A 17,304-nucleotide genomic window follows, 5' to 3' on the forward strand; every position below is an offset into this window, starting at 1 on the left:
GTAAAAAAATATTTAACACTCAGAAAATGATTTTGCAGAAATATTAAAAGAAATTAATATTGTACATAACACCTTTTGAAAGTTAATTTTGAAGAAAAAATTAGACACGTCAATTTTTAAGTTATATTTTTATACTTTTTAACTGAATCAATATTTTTCGTAAATCTTGCAGATTATCTTGTTATCTAATTTACTTATCACAACATCCAAAAAAATTTAAAATTATATGCAGTTAAAATAAAATTATAAATAATTTATTACTCTCACAAAAAAAAAGTGTGTTAAAAACATAAGACTAATGAGTTTCACGTGATCATCTACATCAATTAAGTAGTCATCTTGTTATTACATGCACAGTCTTTTTTTATAAAATCGTGAAAAAATATGATCTAAAGAATGACAAATGAAGATTTAGATGAACATAAAAAATAGGAAAGTGGAGGAATAAAATATATATAATGTTCATGTGATCAAGTGGAAATGCACTGAACTCGAGTGTGTTATAAACTGCATGCTGTCATTTATATATACAACATAAAAATCTAATAGCTAACAGCCAAAATCATATAAGATTTTCTTTCAATTTTTTTCAATATATATATATATATATATATATCATCATAATGCCTCATGTCTAGGAAACACATTACACACTCTGCATAAAACTAGCTCATATTCACTCATTCTTCTTCATTCAAGAACGATTTTCGCTTGTTCAAAACACATGCAACCAATCAAAATTTCAAAATTATAGGTCATCCATCTCCTGGACTACGATCATGCCACCTTAATTTATTATGCAACAGAAACTAAAAGTGTATAATCACAATATTTAATAGGCAACATTAACACGTTGATATACTGATACTTCAATAACTAAATTAACCCAATTATAATTATATATATATAAAAAAAATACTACAAATTCAATTTGATTGGATTAAGTTAATTTTTTTTTATATTAGAGTTATAGATTAAAACATATTTTAACAAAAGTTATGGTTGGTGTCTCTATTGTTCACTTACTATCTATTATATATTAATATATATATATATATTCGATGTAAGAAAATATATTGAAAATTTAGAAAAAGATTAATTTACAATATATATAAATAAATGAAAAAAAATCTTATAAATTAGTTTTATAAAATTAAATTAAATTTAAAATTTAATTTTTAACCTGATATTAAATTCATTAGTTTAAAATTAGTAGTATGATTTGTATTTATTAAAGAGATGTCTACTTTATTTTATAAACTGATTTTATAAAATTAAATTAAATTTGAAATAATTTTTTTAATAATTTAAGAAAAAAATAATCGTACATTATTTGTTTCAGCCTGTGAGATGGTACACATGGTACCTTGTTCGGTTGATGGTTTCCAGTTGTCTTGGCAGAGGAACTTAGATAGGTTTTAATAAGAAAGCTGAGGGCATGATGGGCACCATACTAAAATAAGAATACCGGTTTGCCATAATTGGAAAAGGACACATTTTCTGCATATTTTTTAAGGTACTGTTATTCTTTAATCCGATTCTGCATGCTCTGCTGCTTCTTACTTCAATCAGATATCAATGATGTCATTATCATGCACAATAAATAAAATTTCTCCAAAGTATGCTAATCTTTGACATTTGGTCGTAAAATTACTGCTGTAGTTACACAACCGACCAACCGTCTTTAATGCTATTTATCCTAAACACGAACTAAATCTCTGTCTAATAAGGTTATACAATTGTAATTCTGTTTTATTAATGCGTATAGAAACTATTGTTCCATAACATATATTCTTTGTATCACAGTTGCATGATAACAAGACTGATAAAGTTAAACTAATCAAAAAGCGAGTTTATTTTTAATTTAACCTTACAGATTCACTTTTATTAGTTCCAAATTACACTTCAATAAAAATATAATTAAATTAGAATATATAAATATATATTGTGTAGCTAAAAAAATAAATTTTATATTGTTTAGTTTTCTAAGGATTTATATACTAAAAATATTTATACACATCCAAAGTGAATGGTAGAAATGGTCAATTTCATATGTATAATGATGTAGGTCTCGTTGAATGTATGTGAGTTCTTCCTGAATAATAAAATATATTTAAACAAGTCAATCTATTAAATCTCTAACTTATGATGGATCGAATCATATTGTAATTTTTTTTGGTTAATCATAAATTAAGACGAATTTGAGTTGGTCTATTTTAAATTCACCATCTGACGAGTTAATTGATTAAGTTGATCATTTTAACACTATTAGTTGAACCTATATATTATTTGTTACGAAATAATTATAAATATTTATTTTCATATTGGAGATATTCAGTATTTGGTGTATGAGAATATGTTAAAGATCTTTGATAAGTTAAATATATAGCCAGAGATTATAATATATATAGAAGTAAGTTTAAATTTCAATGTATTATTTGTCATTTTTGTGAAATTTAGTTAAATTTAAAATTTATTTGATAAAACTGTTGAATTTAGTATGTAAATAACATTAGTAAACATTTGGTATGTTAATAAATTTAAGATAGACTTAAACTATATTAAAAAAAACATTATTGAATATACGTCGCTCTTCTATCTATATTTCTGCGCATGCAGCAATTTAACATTCTCAGAAAAAAAGTAGATGCATCTTAATTCTAGGTATAGGGGTCATGTGCAATCTGTAAAGGAGCATATAAAAATTGGTTCCAGTTATAAGTGCTATAATCTGACTCAAAAATAAATAAATGTTACGTGAAATCTACCAAATACACTCACAACATACTTATTTTTGTGTTATGCTATATTCTGCAATTAAAACTCCAACCAAACTCCAAATTAATTCTACATATTCAATAGTTGTATATAATTTTGAAGTCGAAAATTAAGCACAGTTGAAATATTCTTTTTATTTTTTATTTTTTGAAATACTTTTTAAAAATAGAATCATGACAGAATTTTAATTTTTAAAATGGATAATATTTTAAATGTACAATAAATGATCTACCTATATAATTTAGCAAACTTGATACCAAAACACACAGATTTATTTATTTTTCTATTATTAAAATTTATATGTTTCAAATTGCATCAAATAGATCCGTCCCCGGGTACGTCCTGTTCTTTAATAATGTAACAGCTAACCATTTTTTAACATTATCCTCTCTTTTTCTTCACACCCTGCCACTGCTATCACACAGTGGAGGGAATTTCTTTGTTTCCCAACAAGCATATGCTATACCCCAACCACTACAAAAAAAGAGGGCATTACCGAAGGCCAGAATCCTTCGGTAACATCCAAAAGCCGTCGATAATGACAATTTACCGAGGGATTAGCGACGGCTATTAGACCGTCGGTAAACATGTTGTCGCTAACCATTACCGACGGCCTACGGCCCTCGGTAATTACCGAAGGACAGAAGCCTTCGGTAATTACCGAAGGACAGAAGCCTTCGGTAATTACCGAAGGACAGAAGCCTTCGGTAATTACCGAAAGACAGTATCACATAATAGCTCATTTATTTCTCTTTATTTCTCTATGACAGCTCACTTATCACAAGACAAATTCCAATTCACTATAACAACTCATTTATTTCTCTGAAAAATCTGCACTTATCCAATTAAAAAAACACAATTTGTGAATGCATTAGAACAAGTTCACCGACCAGCTTAAGCACACAGGTCAATTTGACCGAATAATAGCAACGTGTAAAATTGAATTCCTAATGCACTACACCTACAATTAACCAAACGAATCTAATACATACTGCATGATATGACAAAACAAACAGCAATTGCACTACTTTCCCTTGTGATCTTCGAAGCTCTTTGGAAATATCTCGAAGCTGAGAGAGCGTAACAGGATTCCCTTGAAGGACCCACTTCTGAAGAATGTTTGTGGCGCTTCGCTTGGGGAGCCTTAGCCTCAAGATTCTGCTCCTTAGGTCATCACCTTCCACACTCTCTTCAACTAAATCATTGCTCACAGCACCCAAAGACACAAATCTTGTTCTGTTCTGAACATAAGTAAAACGGTTACTTCTGCAAGATGAGAAGATGCAATTTTCTGATCAATTACCCATAACCAAACACTCAATTATGATGGTTGACAAGAAAGTATGATCAGAAAAATCAGTTAAGATGCAGAATCATAAAAGATTGGTAGAGAATATAATTGAAATTTATGATGCAAGACTTTAGTATTGAAAAATAAACAAGACACAAATAGCTTTATGCCCACATAATTAGCAAATATGATGGGTAAGATATGTGCAATAATCAAACTTTATACTCCTATCAAAATTCACAAAACGCTATCTATATTTGATAAAATCAAATACAAAATTTGATTTATACACTCATATCTCATCTCTTTATCTGTGCAATAATCAAACTCGATCTTACTGGAAAAATCTAATTAACTTAAATATTATATTCACTAATATTTAATCAATCAAATAATTAAGAGATTTATTGGAAAAAATAGCAATAAAGGAATATAAAGCCAACTTGAAACGTTAATTTTGACAGGTTAATATAAAGGAAAAAATCATTTATATAAATCAACTCATTTAGTATTTGACAGGTTAATTTTGACTTATGAATCATGTACATCTATCTATAACCATGCCAATCAAAACAATTACGGTTGGAATTGATATTTACGGTACAATGCTTCCAATTATTCATGCAAAAAAGCAATTAAGATAAACGTTCAACCACATCAATAATTGATCAAAAGTGAAAAGATGTGTGGACTTTTCAAATCATGGGAAAAAGAAGTATTGTTCTTCCAATTGCATTTAATCCAAGGCTTTTAGATTCCGGAACAGAGATGCATCCAATTGCATTTAATCCCAACACTAATTTCTTTATGGCAACAATTTTTCCATTTTTTAGAGTACCCTATTATTCCAAATATATGATTGGCAAATCAGTGAAAGAGATCTTCAGTTTATGTAACTGTAGCTTTAAGTATTTCTTTGTTAGGTTTTGTATTTATATTTATTTTTTGAAGACATTTTTCTTTCTTTTTTTAATTTATTTTAAAAAATTATCAAATCTTTATTGTATACTTTTAAAAACTTGTAAAGGACATTAGGAAAATGATTATTTGTTTATTAATTGCAAACATAAACAAAAACTTCAAATAAAAGAGAATATTTTGACAGCTTTTAAAAAAATCTTACACATTAATCATTGTCATTAGGATGCTTGCAATTATGTTATTAAAATATACACAACATAAAATTCACCTTGTATACAGCACCAAAACCTCCTTCTCCAAGTTTATTTTCAGCACTGAAATTTTTAGTTCCAGCTTTCAAATCATTATATTTGTAGTTAACTGGTCCTCTTAACTCAGTTGCTCCCAGTATGTCACCTGCAACGGAACACAAGTTTAGATTTTGAAATAAATGATATAGATACGACTTTTCAGAATAAAATAATTGATAATAACAAATAAAAGGGTTGTGTTGTGCAGTATACTACATCAAATGCAGAAAAATTGTCGAAGATTAAATTGCTTCGAACAAAACGCAATCTGATACTGCTTTTGGTAGCTTGTCATTATTTCTATTTGAAAAAACATTAAGCAGGAACTAATTTATACCAAGCGTTGCATGCAAGTGAAAACTTTCCACATTTACATACCTCTGTGAACCTTGTCAGATTTTGAGAATTTCAAACAGCAAAATCAAAGTGAATTTAAATATATTTGAATGAATAGACAGATAGATACCTGAGGAAGCAATCGTTGTAGATAACTCTGGCGCCATTGGCTTTGGAGCAGTTGCGGATTTGGGTGGAGGCAGTGTCGAAGCAAGAAAGACAATCATTTTTGGAGAGATAGTTTCTGCATTGAAACATTGTATATGTGAGGGTCCCTCCCCTTGATTTCTGTTATGTGCCAAAGAGTTTGAGGGTACACGGGATTTGTCCTCATGTCGCCATCTCGTGTTGTTATTATCCGTGCCAACTCTCCCCTTAGCTGGCTATCCTCTGTCTCCACCAACCTTACCACTCGGTTAATGCAAACCTACAAATCAATCCCCTTCAATTTCACTACCAAATCGCAAACGCATTATCACCTCATTCAGTCCACTCACACCATCTCCCTCATTTTATTTCACCCCTCCCACTATATATATCCGCCAACACTTCCCTCTTTCATAGCAATTCACCAACAGCATTTCACTTTTTTCTTAGACAACATAAACAAATGGCCTCTCTTACATCTTTAAGCTTTCTCCTATGTTTATTTCTGGTTGTTTCAATTCTTCCTTTCAGTTCAGCCAGCAAACTCACTGAGTCAGAGCCCCAACTGAAGTTCCAATTCCACAGAGCACCTCTTCTCACAGGTAAAATCTCCGTCAACATCATTTGTTATGGCAAGTTCAAACCTTCCTAGAAATCCATACTCACTGACTTCATCATCTCCCTTTCATCTCCCAAACCTGTCAACATCATCCCCCTTTCATCATCCCAATTGCTTCCTAGGATTTTTTATATTTGAACAATTAAAGTTTGTTATATTTTTGTTCGTGAATATATATGTAAGGATTTTTATTTTGTATTCAAATAGACAGGGAAGCTGATGTATCATATTTGTCATGCAGGGATTCTCAAATAGTAAATTGAGCGTATTTTCCCAAACTTCTTTCCACACAGAAAAAGAATAACAAAAAAAGAATAACAATGCTACTGGATATTTCATACAAAAAACAAAACACAACAACTGATATTTGGCCACCATGAAGGAAGGAAATAAAGGCAATGTTTATGAAAAATAAAATCATTAGAGAAAAGTAATGCTTACAGATCGAGGCGGATCGACGAGGAACCTTGGAAACTGGCACAGATCGAGCTAATCGAAGAAGAAGAAGAACGGATGACGGAAAACGAAGGCAAACCCTAGATTGAATGGTTTGATCGGTGCAAATTCTAGGGTTAGGGATTTGGGATGTTTTGATCGGTGGAGAGAAAGGATTCAACGATTGAATAGATGGAATGGAATGAACAGCGGTTTTAATCGGGCAAAAGATAGAACAATCGGTGAAAAATGGATTCTTTGGTGGATTAGGCCGAGGTAAGGGAGAAATGTACAAGAGAATGAAGATCTAGAGACTAACCATGGCTGGGCGGATTAAGATCTGAGGCGAAGGAACTTGAAATATGGATCGAAGACGAGGGAAGCTTCGAGAGAAAAAGAAATGTGTGCGGGTGGATCTCTCCAGAGAATGGCTAAATGAAGATGTGGTTCGAATATCAAGCAGACATTACCGAAGGGCAAACGACCCTCGGTAAGCAGACATTACCGAAGGGCAAATGGCCCTCGGTAATAAACCTTCGGTAATATACGATTTTATTGTAGTGAACCATGCATAAAACAATATTTAGTACTTTAAAATTTTAGTCTTTACAAAAAGAAAATTATTTATTTAATCATCAAATTATACTATCATAAAATAATAGTACCACTTGTTATTACACCTTCAAGTGGAGTTAACTAGTTAGAAAAAACAAAACTGTCTGAATGCTTTTGCTATATTTGGAAGTGTTGATAATGCATATTTCTAAGTAATCAGATGTTAATCAATCAAAGTATTAGAACATTAAACGACACATAAAGAGTTGGATTAAGTTTTATTATTAGAAGTCTCACGTGATATATTAATTTTGAATATATACCTAATTGAAAATATTATATTATAAATCAATTTTGTTAAATTGAATTAGGCTTAAATCTACTTTTTAACATAATATTAAAGTTTGTATGACTTATTATTTTTTTTAATGAAATTTATTAATTGTTGGATATATGATTTTACTTGTTATGGGATCACCTATTAATATTTAATTTCATACATAAGATGTATATACCTTAATGTAAAAATGATATTGAAAATCTTATATCAATTAATTATAAAATCAATTTAAAGTAACTACAAACTTTATCTTACATACTGATTTTATGAAATTGAATTATATTTTTAAATTCAATTTTTAACAATTTCTATATAATAGAAAAAACTTTTAAGTAAAGAACAAACATGAAATCAATTTACATATGTGAAAATTCATGAGTATATATTATTATTATTATTATTATTATTATTATTATTATTATTATTATTATTATTATTGTTGTTGTTTAATTTATTTTACAGGTCTTTGAGTTATTTGATAGTTTCTAATTAAGTCTTTGAACTATAGTTCTGACGTTACGTTGGGAGTTTTGTAAAGGTATTATAGTTGTGGAATAATGTTTAAAGTTGAATGAACACGTCAAGATAAAAATAAGGGTTGAATAATCTCATTCAGAATATTGAATTCAAAACTTGTAAGGGTGAAAAACTAAGAAACTTCGTTCCGAGAGGTAAGAATATTCATTACATATTTGCAAAAGTTACCATACAAAAAATAGAAATTAAATTAGGTTGCATTAGGTGTATTTCAAAAAATATTGACTGTTGGAAACATATAAGGTTTTAGATAAGTGAAAGTTAATAAATAATCACAATAAAATTTAAATATGTTTTGAGTCCATATGGTCCTACATAGTTTTTTATTCCTGAAATATATTTATTAAATTTTAAATATCTTAAATGTTTTAATTGTCCCTTTTTTACGTATAACTATTTTAATATAAAATATGAAAAAATATTATTTAGCAAGATAACAAAAATTATTTCAAATAAAAATAATTATTTTTAGGAACTTAATATTATTAAGTAATATATTTATTGTTTAGTATAAATAAGGTAATCATATATTTGTTATTTTAATGTTTTATTAAACAATTTACTTTTAATATTATTTTTATTTAAAATATTAATATTTTACTTAAACATTTTTTTCTTAATTAGAGAAGGAAAATAGTTCTAGATAAGGTGTAGAAGAGATAAAGTCTCATTTTCGAAGTGAAATTTTTGAAAATAAACTCTAATTAGTTGTCAAAAATAGAAATAAATTTTATTTAGAAATTATAATTTCAAATTAGTAAGAGTTTAAGATAATAATAATAGTAGTAGTAATAATAATAATATAAGTAGTTAAAGATTGAGTGAATTTTTTATATATTTATGTGTATTTATATATTTGTTAACCTTTTACACTAAAATAACTAATCATAATCTTTCTAAATAATATTTAAATATTTATATAGGTGAGAATATACTATATACTTTAAGTGGTTAATGTTGTCAAAACGGGTAATCTAGTCTGATTCAGTCTGACCTATCATAGGTTGATGAGTTAAACGGGTTGGTTCATTTAATTATAATTTTTTTAAATTTAAAAAAATTACAACTATTTTGTAATTCAAATTTAAATAAATTTCATTTTAAGATGATGTTAAATTCCAAAGACAATTTAAAATAAAAAAAATACCATATAATCTGAATGTAATCCAAAAACAAACAAAAAAAGTTTCTAAAATTCATTATTTTTGTGTCATTTATTCATTTACAATATTAGAGTTTTGAACGAATACATTTATTTTAATTATATATTAAATAATAAATATGATACATAATTAACTATGTACAAAAAGTATTTTAATTGAAAATATTTTTGTCATCTTAATCATATTAATTAATTTTTATTTTTAGTGTTGAACTAACCATAATTAAATATACAAACAAATCGAAAAAGAAAGGTAATAGAAAATATCAAAGATTTAAAACTTACAGATATATTTTGTCGCAGTCAAAAGATGAATGTCATGTATGTGTAAGAACTTCAATTCTTAAAATATTGTGTATATCAGTAATAATTAATCGTAACTACTTTATTTTTTTAGTCAAAATAAGTTTCTAATCTATAAAGAAACTAATATCATATTCAATCACCATTTTTTTTTCTTGAATTTTGTGACTGGTAAAGGCATATTTTTGGAAACCTCTTTACTTAAAAACATAAGTTTAAAAGGGTAAAACTAGGAATGTTTACATGAAAAATCACACCCACATGCATTATTCTATATTTCATAACAAGCAAACAACCTATAATAGCTTTAACATTTTTTTTGTTCTTTCCTCGTGAAAATGACCAAACACACCATTATAATCTCATTACAATTCTCTTCCCAATATCTATATGCTGCATAATAGCTCCAAAACGTTGCATCAGCAATATTCATGGTTTATTTGGAAGAGAGAAAAAGATAAGAAGGGAAGAGTAAAGAAAAAAAAGGGTTAATTTTTCTTTATTTTGTTGTATACAAAACTTAAAAATCAGTAAATTCTATTTTTATATTTTATTTTGTGAACTTATTTTTAAAAATGAAGGAAGGAATAGATAAAAAAAGAAAAAAAAATAGAAATTGATTACGTGGTTGGAAAGAAAGAAATCCAAGTTGTAACGACAGAATGACCTGTGGCGTCTTACCTTATATAGATAGATAGACGGCTGCAAATTGCAGAGCAGAGCTGCAAAACAATAATGACAAAACATCTCACGCATTACTCGAATTAAGGTGGCTATTGCAGTTCAGAGAGGACCAAAATCGTGTCCTCTTTTCGAAGGAAGGAGTCACACATGATTCTATGTGACTTCCAAAAACAGCAAAAGTGAGAAAAGAAGAAAAGAACGTGTCTGTCTCGTGAATTTCACCATCGCACGTGAAACCCACATGCACTGCTCATGGTTGTCGCTCCCTCACTGTTTTCTCCTTCAGATAATTAAATACCATAATAATAATATTCAATCTGGAAATGCAAATGCAATGCACCAGAAAAAAAGATAGAAGGTCCACATGGATGGAGCCAAATCCCGAACCAGGTCAAGAAGGCTCCAAGTGGACGTTGCTCACTCACCATGTCTCCTCATATAATAAAAACTATTTCAAACCATAATGCTCACGTTTTTTTCAAACTTTAATTATTCAATTTTCATAAAAAATTATAATTTTTTTTCGTATGAAATTTAATATATTTACTCTCAAACTTTAACTTTTTAAATAAATTAATATAGTTTATACAAGAGGCATTTCACATATAAAAGAAATAATTGAATTGAACTAAAAAATATATCTATCCCTAACCATATTTAAACTTTTTCTTTTCTCTCCTCTTTTACCAACAATGAACTTAATTTTTATTTTATTTTATTTGAAAAGACAACGAAACATCCAATCCTTGTGGATTATCTCGTTGACCCATAACTAATCCTGTTTTCGCTTAACTCCCACTTTTGGCGTCCCTTTCCTCTTTCTTTGTTCTAATTTTCTACAAACAAATCTCAAATCCTTTTTATAACCTCTTTAGGTGGTCCCTACACGCAATCTAATTAGTGTTTATATTACTAATGCAATCTATGAAAATAAAGGGACCACATATAATGAAACCAACTCAAGGGTTACCAATTTATGAGATTCTACATCAGCCTTTCAATTCAATTCTTTAACAAAACTGCCATTAATTAAACCACTTTAACTCTTACAATTTCAAATCATTCTTCTAAACCCCTTCCTTACAACAAATTAAAAAAAAAAAAAACTGAAAGAAACATTGAACCACTCCTCTTCTGGCATCATTGCAGTGGCGAGCAATCAGAACCCACCACTCAATTAATCAGAGTCTTTCCAACAACGAAGGCAAGAAAGATTGCACTTTTTGTCAATTTGGATAGTGTCATTGACTTTGTTAATCTTTTAACCCTCAATTTATTAAGCACGGGGATCTGATTTGAGTGTTATTTTTCATGATTATCTACTTCAAAGAGTGTCATTGCCAAAACAGGTTATAATGATATGGATATGATTCTGTTGGTTGCATTATGGATGCACTCATACACATCCACATTTTGCTAAGATAATATATACAAAACCACAAAACATGGAAGATGATACTTTCCTTCTAAGTACACAGAATACAGACACGCAGACAGACAAATACTCCTCCTATCTTAATGTGGTGTCACAACATGCCAAACCTACCCATCATTGAATAATATTTTTTGTCTTGCTAATTGTTTATCAAATTATACCAAAATAATATTTATATTTTTAATGGATTTTAATCAATAACACAGTAATATATGTTTTTAGTTATTTCATTAGAACAAAAATTAGACGAAATTTTTTAGACTTTTTTTATTAATTTGGTTAAAATAACACCAGAACACTCCAGAGATTGCATTTAAGTATTTTTAAGAAACAAGAGGAGCGTGTGATCCACTCGCTTAAGAGGAAGGTGACCGTGTGGTTTTGGAAGGGTCCCAGAAACTTAAACCACGACATCTTCTTTGCGACTAAACCATGGTTAGAACTTAGAAACCCCTGACTTTCGCACTCTCTTTATGTTTCTGTCTGTCTCATTTGTGTCACCGCTAGACACAGTTTTCGTCTGCATTGCCTCTCTGCAAATCTTTCGCCGCTTTCTGCGTCCATTTGGGTCTTCTGAAATTTTGAGTCTTCTCTTTCTTCGAGCTCAGACACAGTCTCTTAGGCCTCAAAGCTTACTTTTTGATACTACCCAGTGGTTGTGCAGATTGGGAATTATTACTCCCACTCAAATAGTAGTGTTGTTGCATTTGGATTAGGAATACCTCGTTGGTATCTATTCTCGAGGAACTAATGCTTTCCAAAAATTTCGTATCTCTTTTGGTGCCCATTTGAGAAGATTTCACTGGCTTTCATCCTGAAATTATTGGGGTTACATGGGTTTCCATGATCTCAGCCGACAATCGGTGTCACTATTGTCGATGGAACTCAACTGGGTGGTTGTATTTGCCAATCTGAATGCTGCTGATTAGGGAAAAAAAAAGAGAACCCAAATAGTTCGAATCTTTTAAAGTTCCTTACTATACTTTGCAAGGTTTGTTCATGATATATACTTATATACATACATTGAAGTTGTTTAAGTTATTTTTTTTGACTGATGCTGTTTTATTAATTTAATTATGTGTTAAAGTCTTGTTTCTCCCTGACAAGGACTTGAGATATTAAAATAAAATGGTTTTAGTTTTGTAAATTATTGCTGCTGTGATGTAATGTTAGTGTAAGCTTGTTTCTTTTTCTTTTATAATTATGGCATAGTAAGACTAGGTTGGCTTACGTCAGGTTTCTTCTATGTCTTCCAACCTCATTTGGATTCCAAAGGTTTCCCAGTTAATATACTAGAGTATGTTGGAAGCAACATTGAGGGGTCTGAGTGCCTTAATTTTGATTTAAGGCCTTTCTGAGTTTTGGTACTTTGGTTCCGCGGATCGATTGATTCATCATCATCATCATGCCTTTGTACGAGTTATACCGTCTGGCCAGAGAAAAGCTTGGTACAGAGAATAACAGCACACGTGCATCTGATCAATGTTCCTCGTAAGTTCATCAGTATAGGCTGTTGCAAGTTTTTATTTATGTGTTTGAATTTTAATTTTATTCTTTTTTTTTTCTTAACCCTGTTTTTTGGTTTGAAATTGGATGTGTAGACCTGAGAATGATTTTTTTGAGCTAGTTTGGGAGAATGGTCAGATTTCTAGCCAGGGTCAGTCTAGTAAAGTTAGAAGGAGCCCATCTTGCAAGAGTTTGCCATCTCACTGCTTACCATCTCACAGTCCCAAGGGTAGAGACAAAGATGTAGGATATGGTGCCAACAGGATTGGAAAATTTAGAGATTTAGACTCTGGATTGAATGAAATTTCAATGTCGGTGCCGTCCCGTGAAGTTGATTTCTGTCAAGACGAAGATGTGTTACCTTGGTTTGATTACCCAACAATGGATGGTTCCTTGCAACATGACTATGGTTCTGATTTCCTCCCTGCCCCAACTAGCTTTACTCTATCGGATAAAAAAAGTAATAGCAGTATGGCTTTGAGGGATTCTCATAAAACTTCTGAAGAACAAGGGAATGCTTTCAAGGATTCTTCAGCTGAGCAGGTTGGAACTGTCGAGCCCAAAGCTAGCACCAATCAGTTATACCCTCCATCATTGCATCATTGTCAAACATCTTTTGTATCTTCAAGATCCAGAACATCAGATATAACTGAAAATAACAATACTAGTAATGCAAACCAGGATGCCACCTATGGCGAAATTACCAATTTTCTATCTTCCTCAAGTGATTTTTCTAGCCCAAAGGGGAAGAAGCAAGAGCCACCTCTGCCTGGCAATGGTTCCAGTTCCACCATAATGAATTTCTCCCATTTTGCTAGGCCTGCGGCAAAGGTAAGAGCTAATCTTCAGAACATTGGCTTGAAGTCTGGTTTGTCTTCAGCAAGATCAGACAGTATGGAAATTAAGAATAAAGATGCAGCTGCAACTAGCAGCAATCCTCCTGAATCAATTGTTATTGATTCAAGTGGTGAATGTCCGAAGGAACTGACTATGCACTGTCAGCAGAATGTGGATCAATCCAAGACAGATTTGAATACTTCACTGTTGAAAGCTGTTGAACAGAATGCAGTGCTTTCTAAGCAGTCAGAGACTGCTTGTAATGAGAGTTCCACTAAGATTGACCAAATTGCTGATCAAGTTCTTGGTGACAGTGGTGCTAAAGGGCAGACAACTGCTGAAAAAAGTATGGAGGCAGCAGTAGCCTCTTCCTCTGTTTGCTCTGGCAATGGTGCTGATAGAGGTTCAGATGAGCCAAATAAAAATTTGAAGCGAAAAAGAAAAGACACCGATGATTCTGAGTGCCACAGTGAAGTGAGTTAAAGTCTTGTATTTACAGTGTTTTATGTGTTTAATTGTTTACTTATTAATTCCCCTCAAATAATCAAGAAGACATTTTACATGAAGGATGCTGAAGAAGAATCAGCGGGTGTTAAAAAGGCATCTGGAGGGCGTGGAGGTACAGGTTCCAAGAGAACCCGTGCAGCTGAAGTGCATAACCTATCTGAAAGGGTTAGCAAGACCTATGTGTATCTGTGTAGCATTAATTGTAAAATACATTTTCCCTCGAGTCTCACTTTATGGTATTTCTGATTATAATCTGTGCCTACAGAGGCGAAGGGACAGAATCAACGAGAAGATGCGTGCGTTGCAAGAACTCATTCCAAATTGCAATAAGGTTGGCTTGGCTTTATCTGTTTTTTCAGTTTTTTAGACACCTGAAAAACTTTGTAAGATCATGGAATGAGGAAGATTTATCAAATCATCAGAAGTTACAACCTAATATCCTATAAAACCAACCTGAAGTTAAGCATTTTTGTTTACAGGATTTAAATCCTCAATTTGAATATGAACTTTGATCTTTTATTAAGTATATTGGTTATAAAAGTCGGAGAAGTTCAATATAGACTACTAAATACTTTGTATACATATTCTTACATACTTGATACTCGATTCCTCATTTACTTTGGTTTTTCTGACTTCGTATCTATTATAATAGGTGGATAAAGCCTCAATGCTAGACGAGGCCATCGAGTATCTTAAAACACTTCAGCTCCAAGTTCAAGTAATGCCTTTGGTTAAAATTTTCTGATGATAAATGATATACTTGTGGTGAGAGTTTGATTCATATCTTCCTTTGCAGATTATGTCAATGGGAGCTGGTTTATATATGCCTCCAATGATGTTACCTGCAGGAATGCAGCACATGCATGCACCACATATGGCTCCATTTTCACCTATGGGTGTTGGCATGCATATGGGATATGGTATGGGTTATGGGGTGGGAATGCCCGACATGAATGGTGGATCTTCAAGATTCCCTATGATTCAGGTGCCCCAGATGCAAGGAAATCATATCCCTGTCGCCCAAATGTCTGGACCTACTGCTTTACATGAGATGGCCGGATCAAATCTTCCAAGGCTCGGGCTTCCTGGACAAGTACATCCCATGCCAATGCCGCGAGCTCCCATGCTGCCGTTTTCTGGAGGACCTGTCATGAACTCATCAGCTCTGGGACTACATGCTTGTGGATTGTCAGGACTTGTTGAAACCGTGGATACAGCTTCTGCATCTGGCTTAAAGGATCAAATGCCAAACGTTGGCCCACTAGTTAAGCAAAGCACTGGTGGCCGTGACTCAACAAGTCAGATGCCTACACAGGTATGTTTACGGACAGATTTCTAGAGCTTTTATATAAATGCATCTCATGATACAGGTTCAGCACAAAGAGTTTACTTCGTTGATTTAATTGTAACAGGCATGCATGAAAGTATTAGCAATACCATGACATTGTATTCAGTTATGATTGCAAATATTATTAAATCCTTCAGAAATTTCTGCCAAATCTTCTTATGCACTTGCTTCCCTGGACAGAATTAAAAAGTGAAAAGCCTATTGCACTCTATTTCTGCCCTTGTGCATTGTGTTACTAGTCATTCTAGGTCACCTGAAATCACCAAATGAATTGTTCTAGTTATTTGATTAATATTACTTCTATAAAGAAGGTGCACCGGATGTCAACTTTGACAATTATAGATTTTACCGTTTGAATGAACATTTTCAATTTTAGAAACTGAAAGAAACATGTAAAAAGGTAAAGGTTGAAATGAAAAGTAATTACGCGGTCTTCTAGAACAAGTATTAAAGCATCGCTATCCCCATGATTAATTTTCATTTCAATGAAAATATTCTGCTTCCATTCTTTTACTCATCTCTTCATGTCTGTGTTCTCCAATTTTGTTATGCTAGAGTGAAACAGCTGTTGTTGGATTTGAGCAATCTGCTATGGTTCATAACAGCGGTCATACCTCTGGGGCTAATGACAATGGAGCTCTTAATCCTTGTCCCAGCAGATAACGTTATATCTGGTAAATCTTCTGAGTATCTATCACTATGCGCATACATGTGGACAAAGGCACATACAGACTAACTGTTGAGTTGTTCTTGCAGGTTATGATCCACAATAATACCGTGCCTGATTGAAATTTTAGAAAACGTGAGTCTTAATCTCCCTGCAGATTACCCCATACAGGATACTTTAGAGTCATTGAGGTTAACCCGATCACAATAACTGCTGACTGAATCCTAATTTCCGGACTTACGAAATTGCACGGATTTTGTAATATCTTAAGAGGTGCAACTCATTTGTACATCCATTTAGCAACCTGTTCAATCAATTGGCATAGAAATTCGATATATTTTTACATATATGTATTCAAGTGTTTGATCATATCTATCATAACGATTCTTTGGTTTAATGAAATAATAGTTTTTTGCCTTTGGCATCTATTTTCTCACCCTCCTAGCCCTGCAAAATTAATGAAAATGGATACAGTAGGAGCACTAAGATGTAGATTACTGTTCTAGTGCTTCTAAGTATTTCAGCAGTTCGTAAAGATTTATTTGAAAATTTATATTTGTAGATTGGTTGGTCTCCGATCATATTCATTTGTCACCTACCATACCA

General features: G+C 31.5%; 2 protein-coding genes across 6 annotated transcripts; one reads left to right on the forward strand and one right to left on the reverse strand.

Annotated features, from left to right (window-relative positions):
• Positions 1 to 3,593: 3,593 nt before the first annotated feature.
• LOC128196026 (uncharacterized) lies at positions 3,594 to 7,372 on the reverse strand. 2 transcript variants are annotated; one of them, XM_052875536.1, is made up of 4 exons: positions 6,824 to 7,372; positions 5,747 to 5,860; positions 5,259 to 5,386; positions 3,594 to 4,019 (listed from the first exon to the last, which is right to left on the reverse strand). In XM_052875536.1, exons 2-4 carry the CDS (start codon positions 5,841 to 5,843, stop codon positions 3,726 to 3,728), a joined length of 519 nt encoding a protein of 172 aa, XP_052731496.1. In that variant the 5' UTR covers positions 5,844 to 5,860; positions 6,824 to 7,372; the 3' UTR covers positions 3,594 to 3,725. The 2 variants fall into 2 exon arrangements, with proteins under 2 accessions (XP_052731496.1, XP_052731495.1); XM_052875535.1 differs by lacking the exon at positions 6,824 to 7,372 and having other exon boundaries at positions 5,747 to 5,880.
• Positions 7,373 to 12,206: 4,834 nt separating this feature from the next.
• On the forward strand, positions 12,207 to 17,129 carry LOC108326247 (transcription factor PIF3). 4 transcript variants are annotated; one of them, XM_017559628.2, is made up of 9 exons: positions 12,207 to 12,824; positions 13,070 to 13,324; positions 13,435 to 14,650; positions 14,729 to 14,848; positions 14,949 to 15,014; positions 15,336 to 15,401; positions 15,480 to 15,998; positions 16,587 to 16,705; positions 16,788 to 17,129. In XM_017559628.2, the coding sequence occupies exons 2-8, from the start codon at positions 13,239 to 13,241 to the stop codon at positions 16,692 to 16,694; spliced, it is 2,181 nt and encodes a 726-aa protein (XP_017415117.1). In that variant the 5' UTR covers positions 12,207 to 12,824; positions 13,070 to 13,238; the 3' UTR covers positions 16,695 to 16,705; positions 16,788 to 17,129. The 4 variants fall into 4 exon arrangements, with proteins under 4 accessions (XP_017415117.1, XP_017415118.1, XP_017415119.1 ...); XM_017559629.2 differs by having other exon boundaries at positions 13,109 to 13,324; XM_017559630.2 differs by having other exon boundaries at positions 12,210 to 12,824; positions 14,744 to 14,848.
• Positions 17,130 to 17,304: the final 175 nt, after the last annotated feature.

The sequence above is a fragment of the Vigna angularis genome, chromosome 3, assembly GCF_016808095.1.
Source record: "Vigna angularis cultivar LongXiaoDou No.4 chromosome 3, ASM1680809v1, whole genome shotgun sequence".
Classification (NCBI taxonomy): Eukaryota; Viridiplantae; Streptophyta; class Magnoliopsida; order Fabales; family Fabaceae; genus Vigna; species Vigna angularis.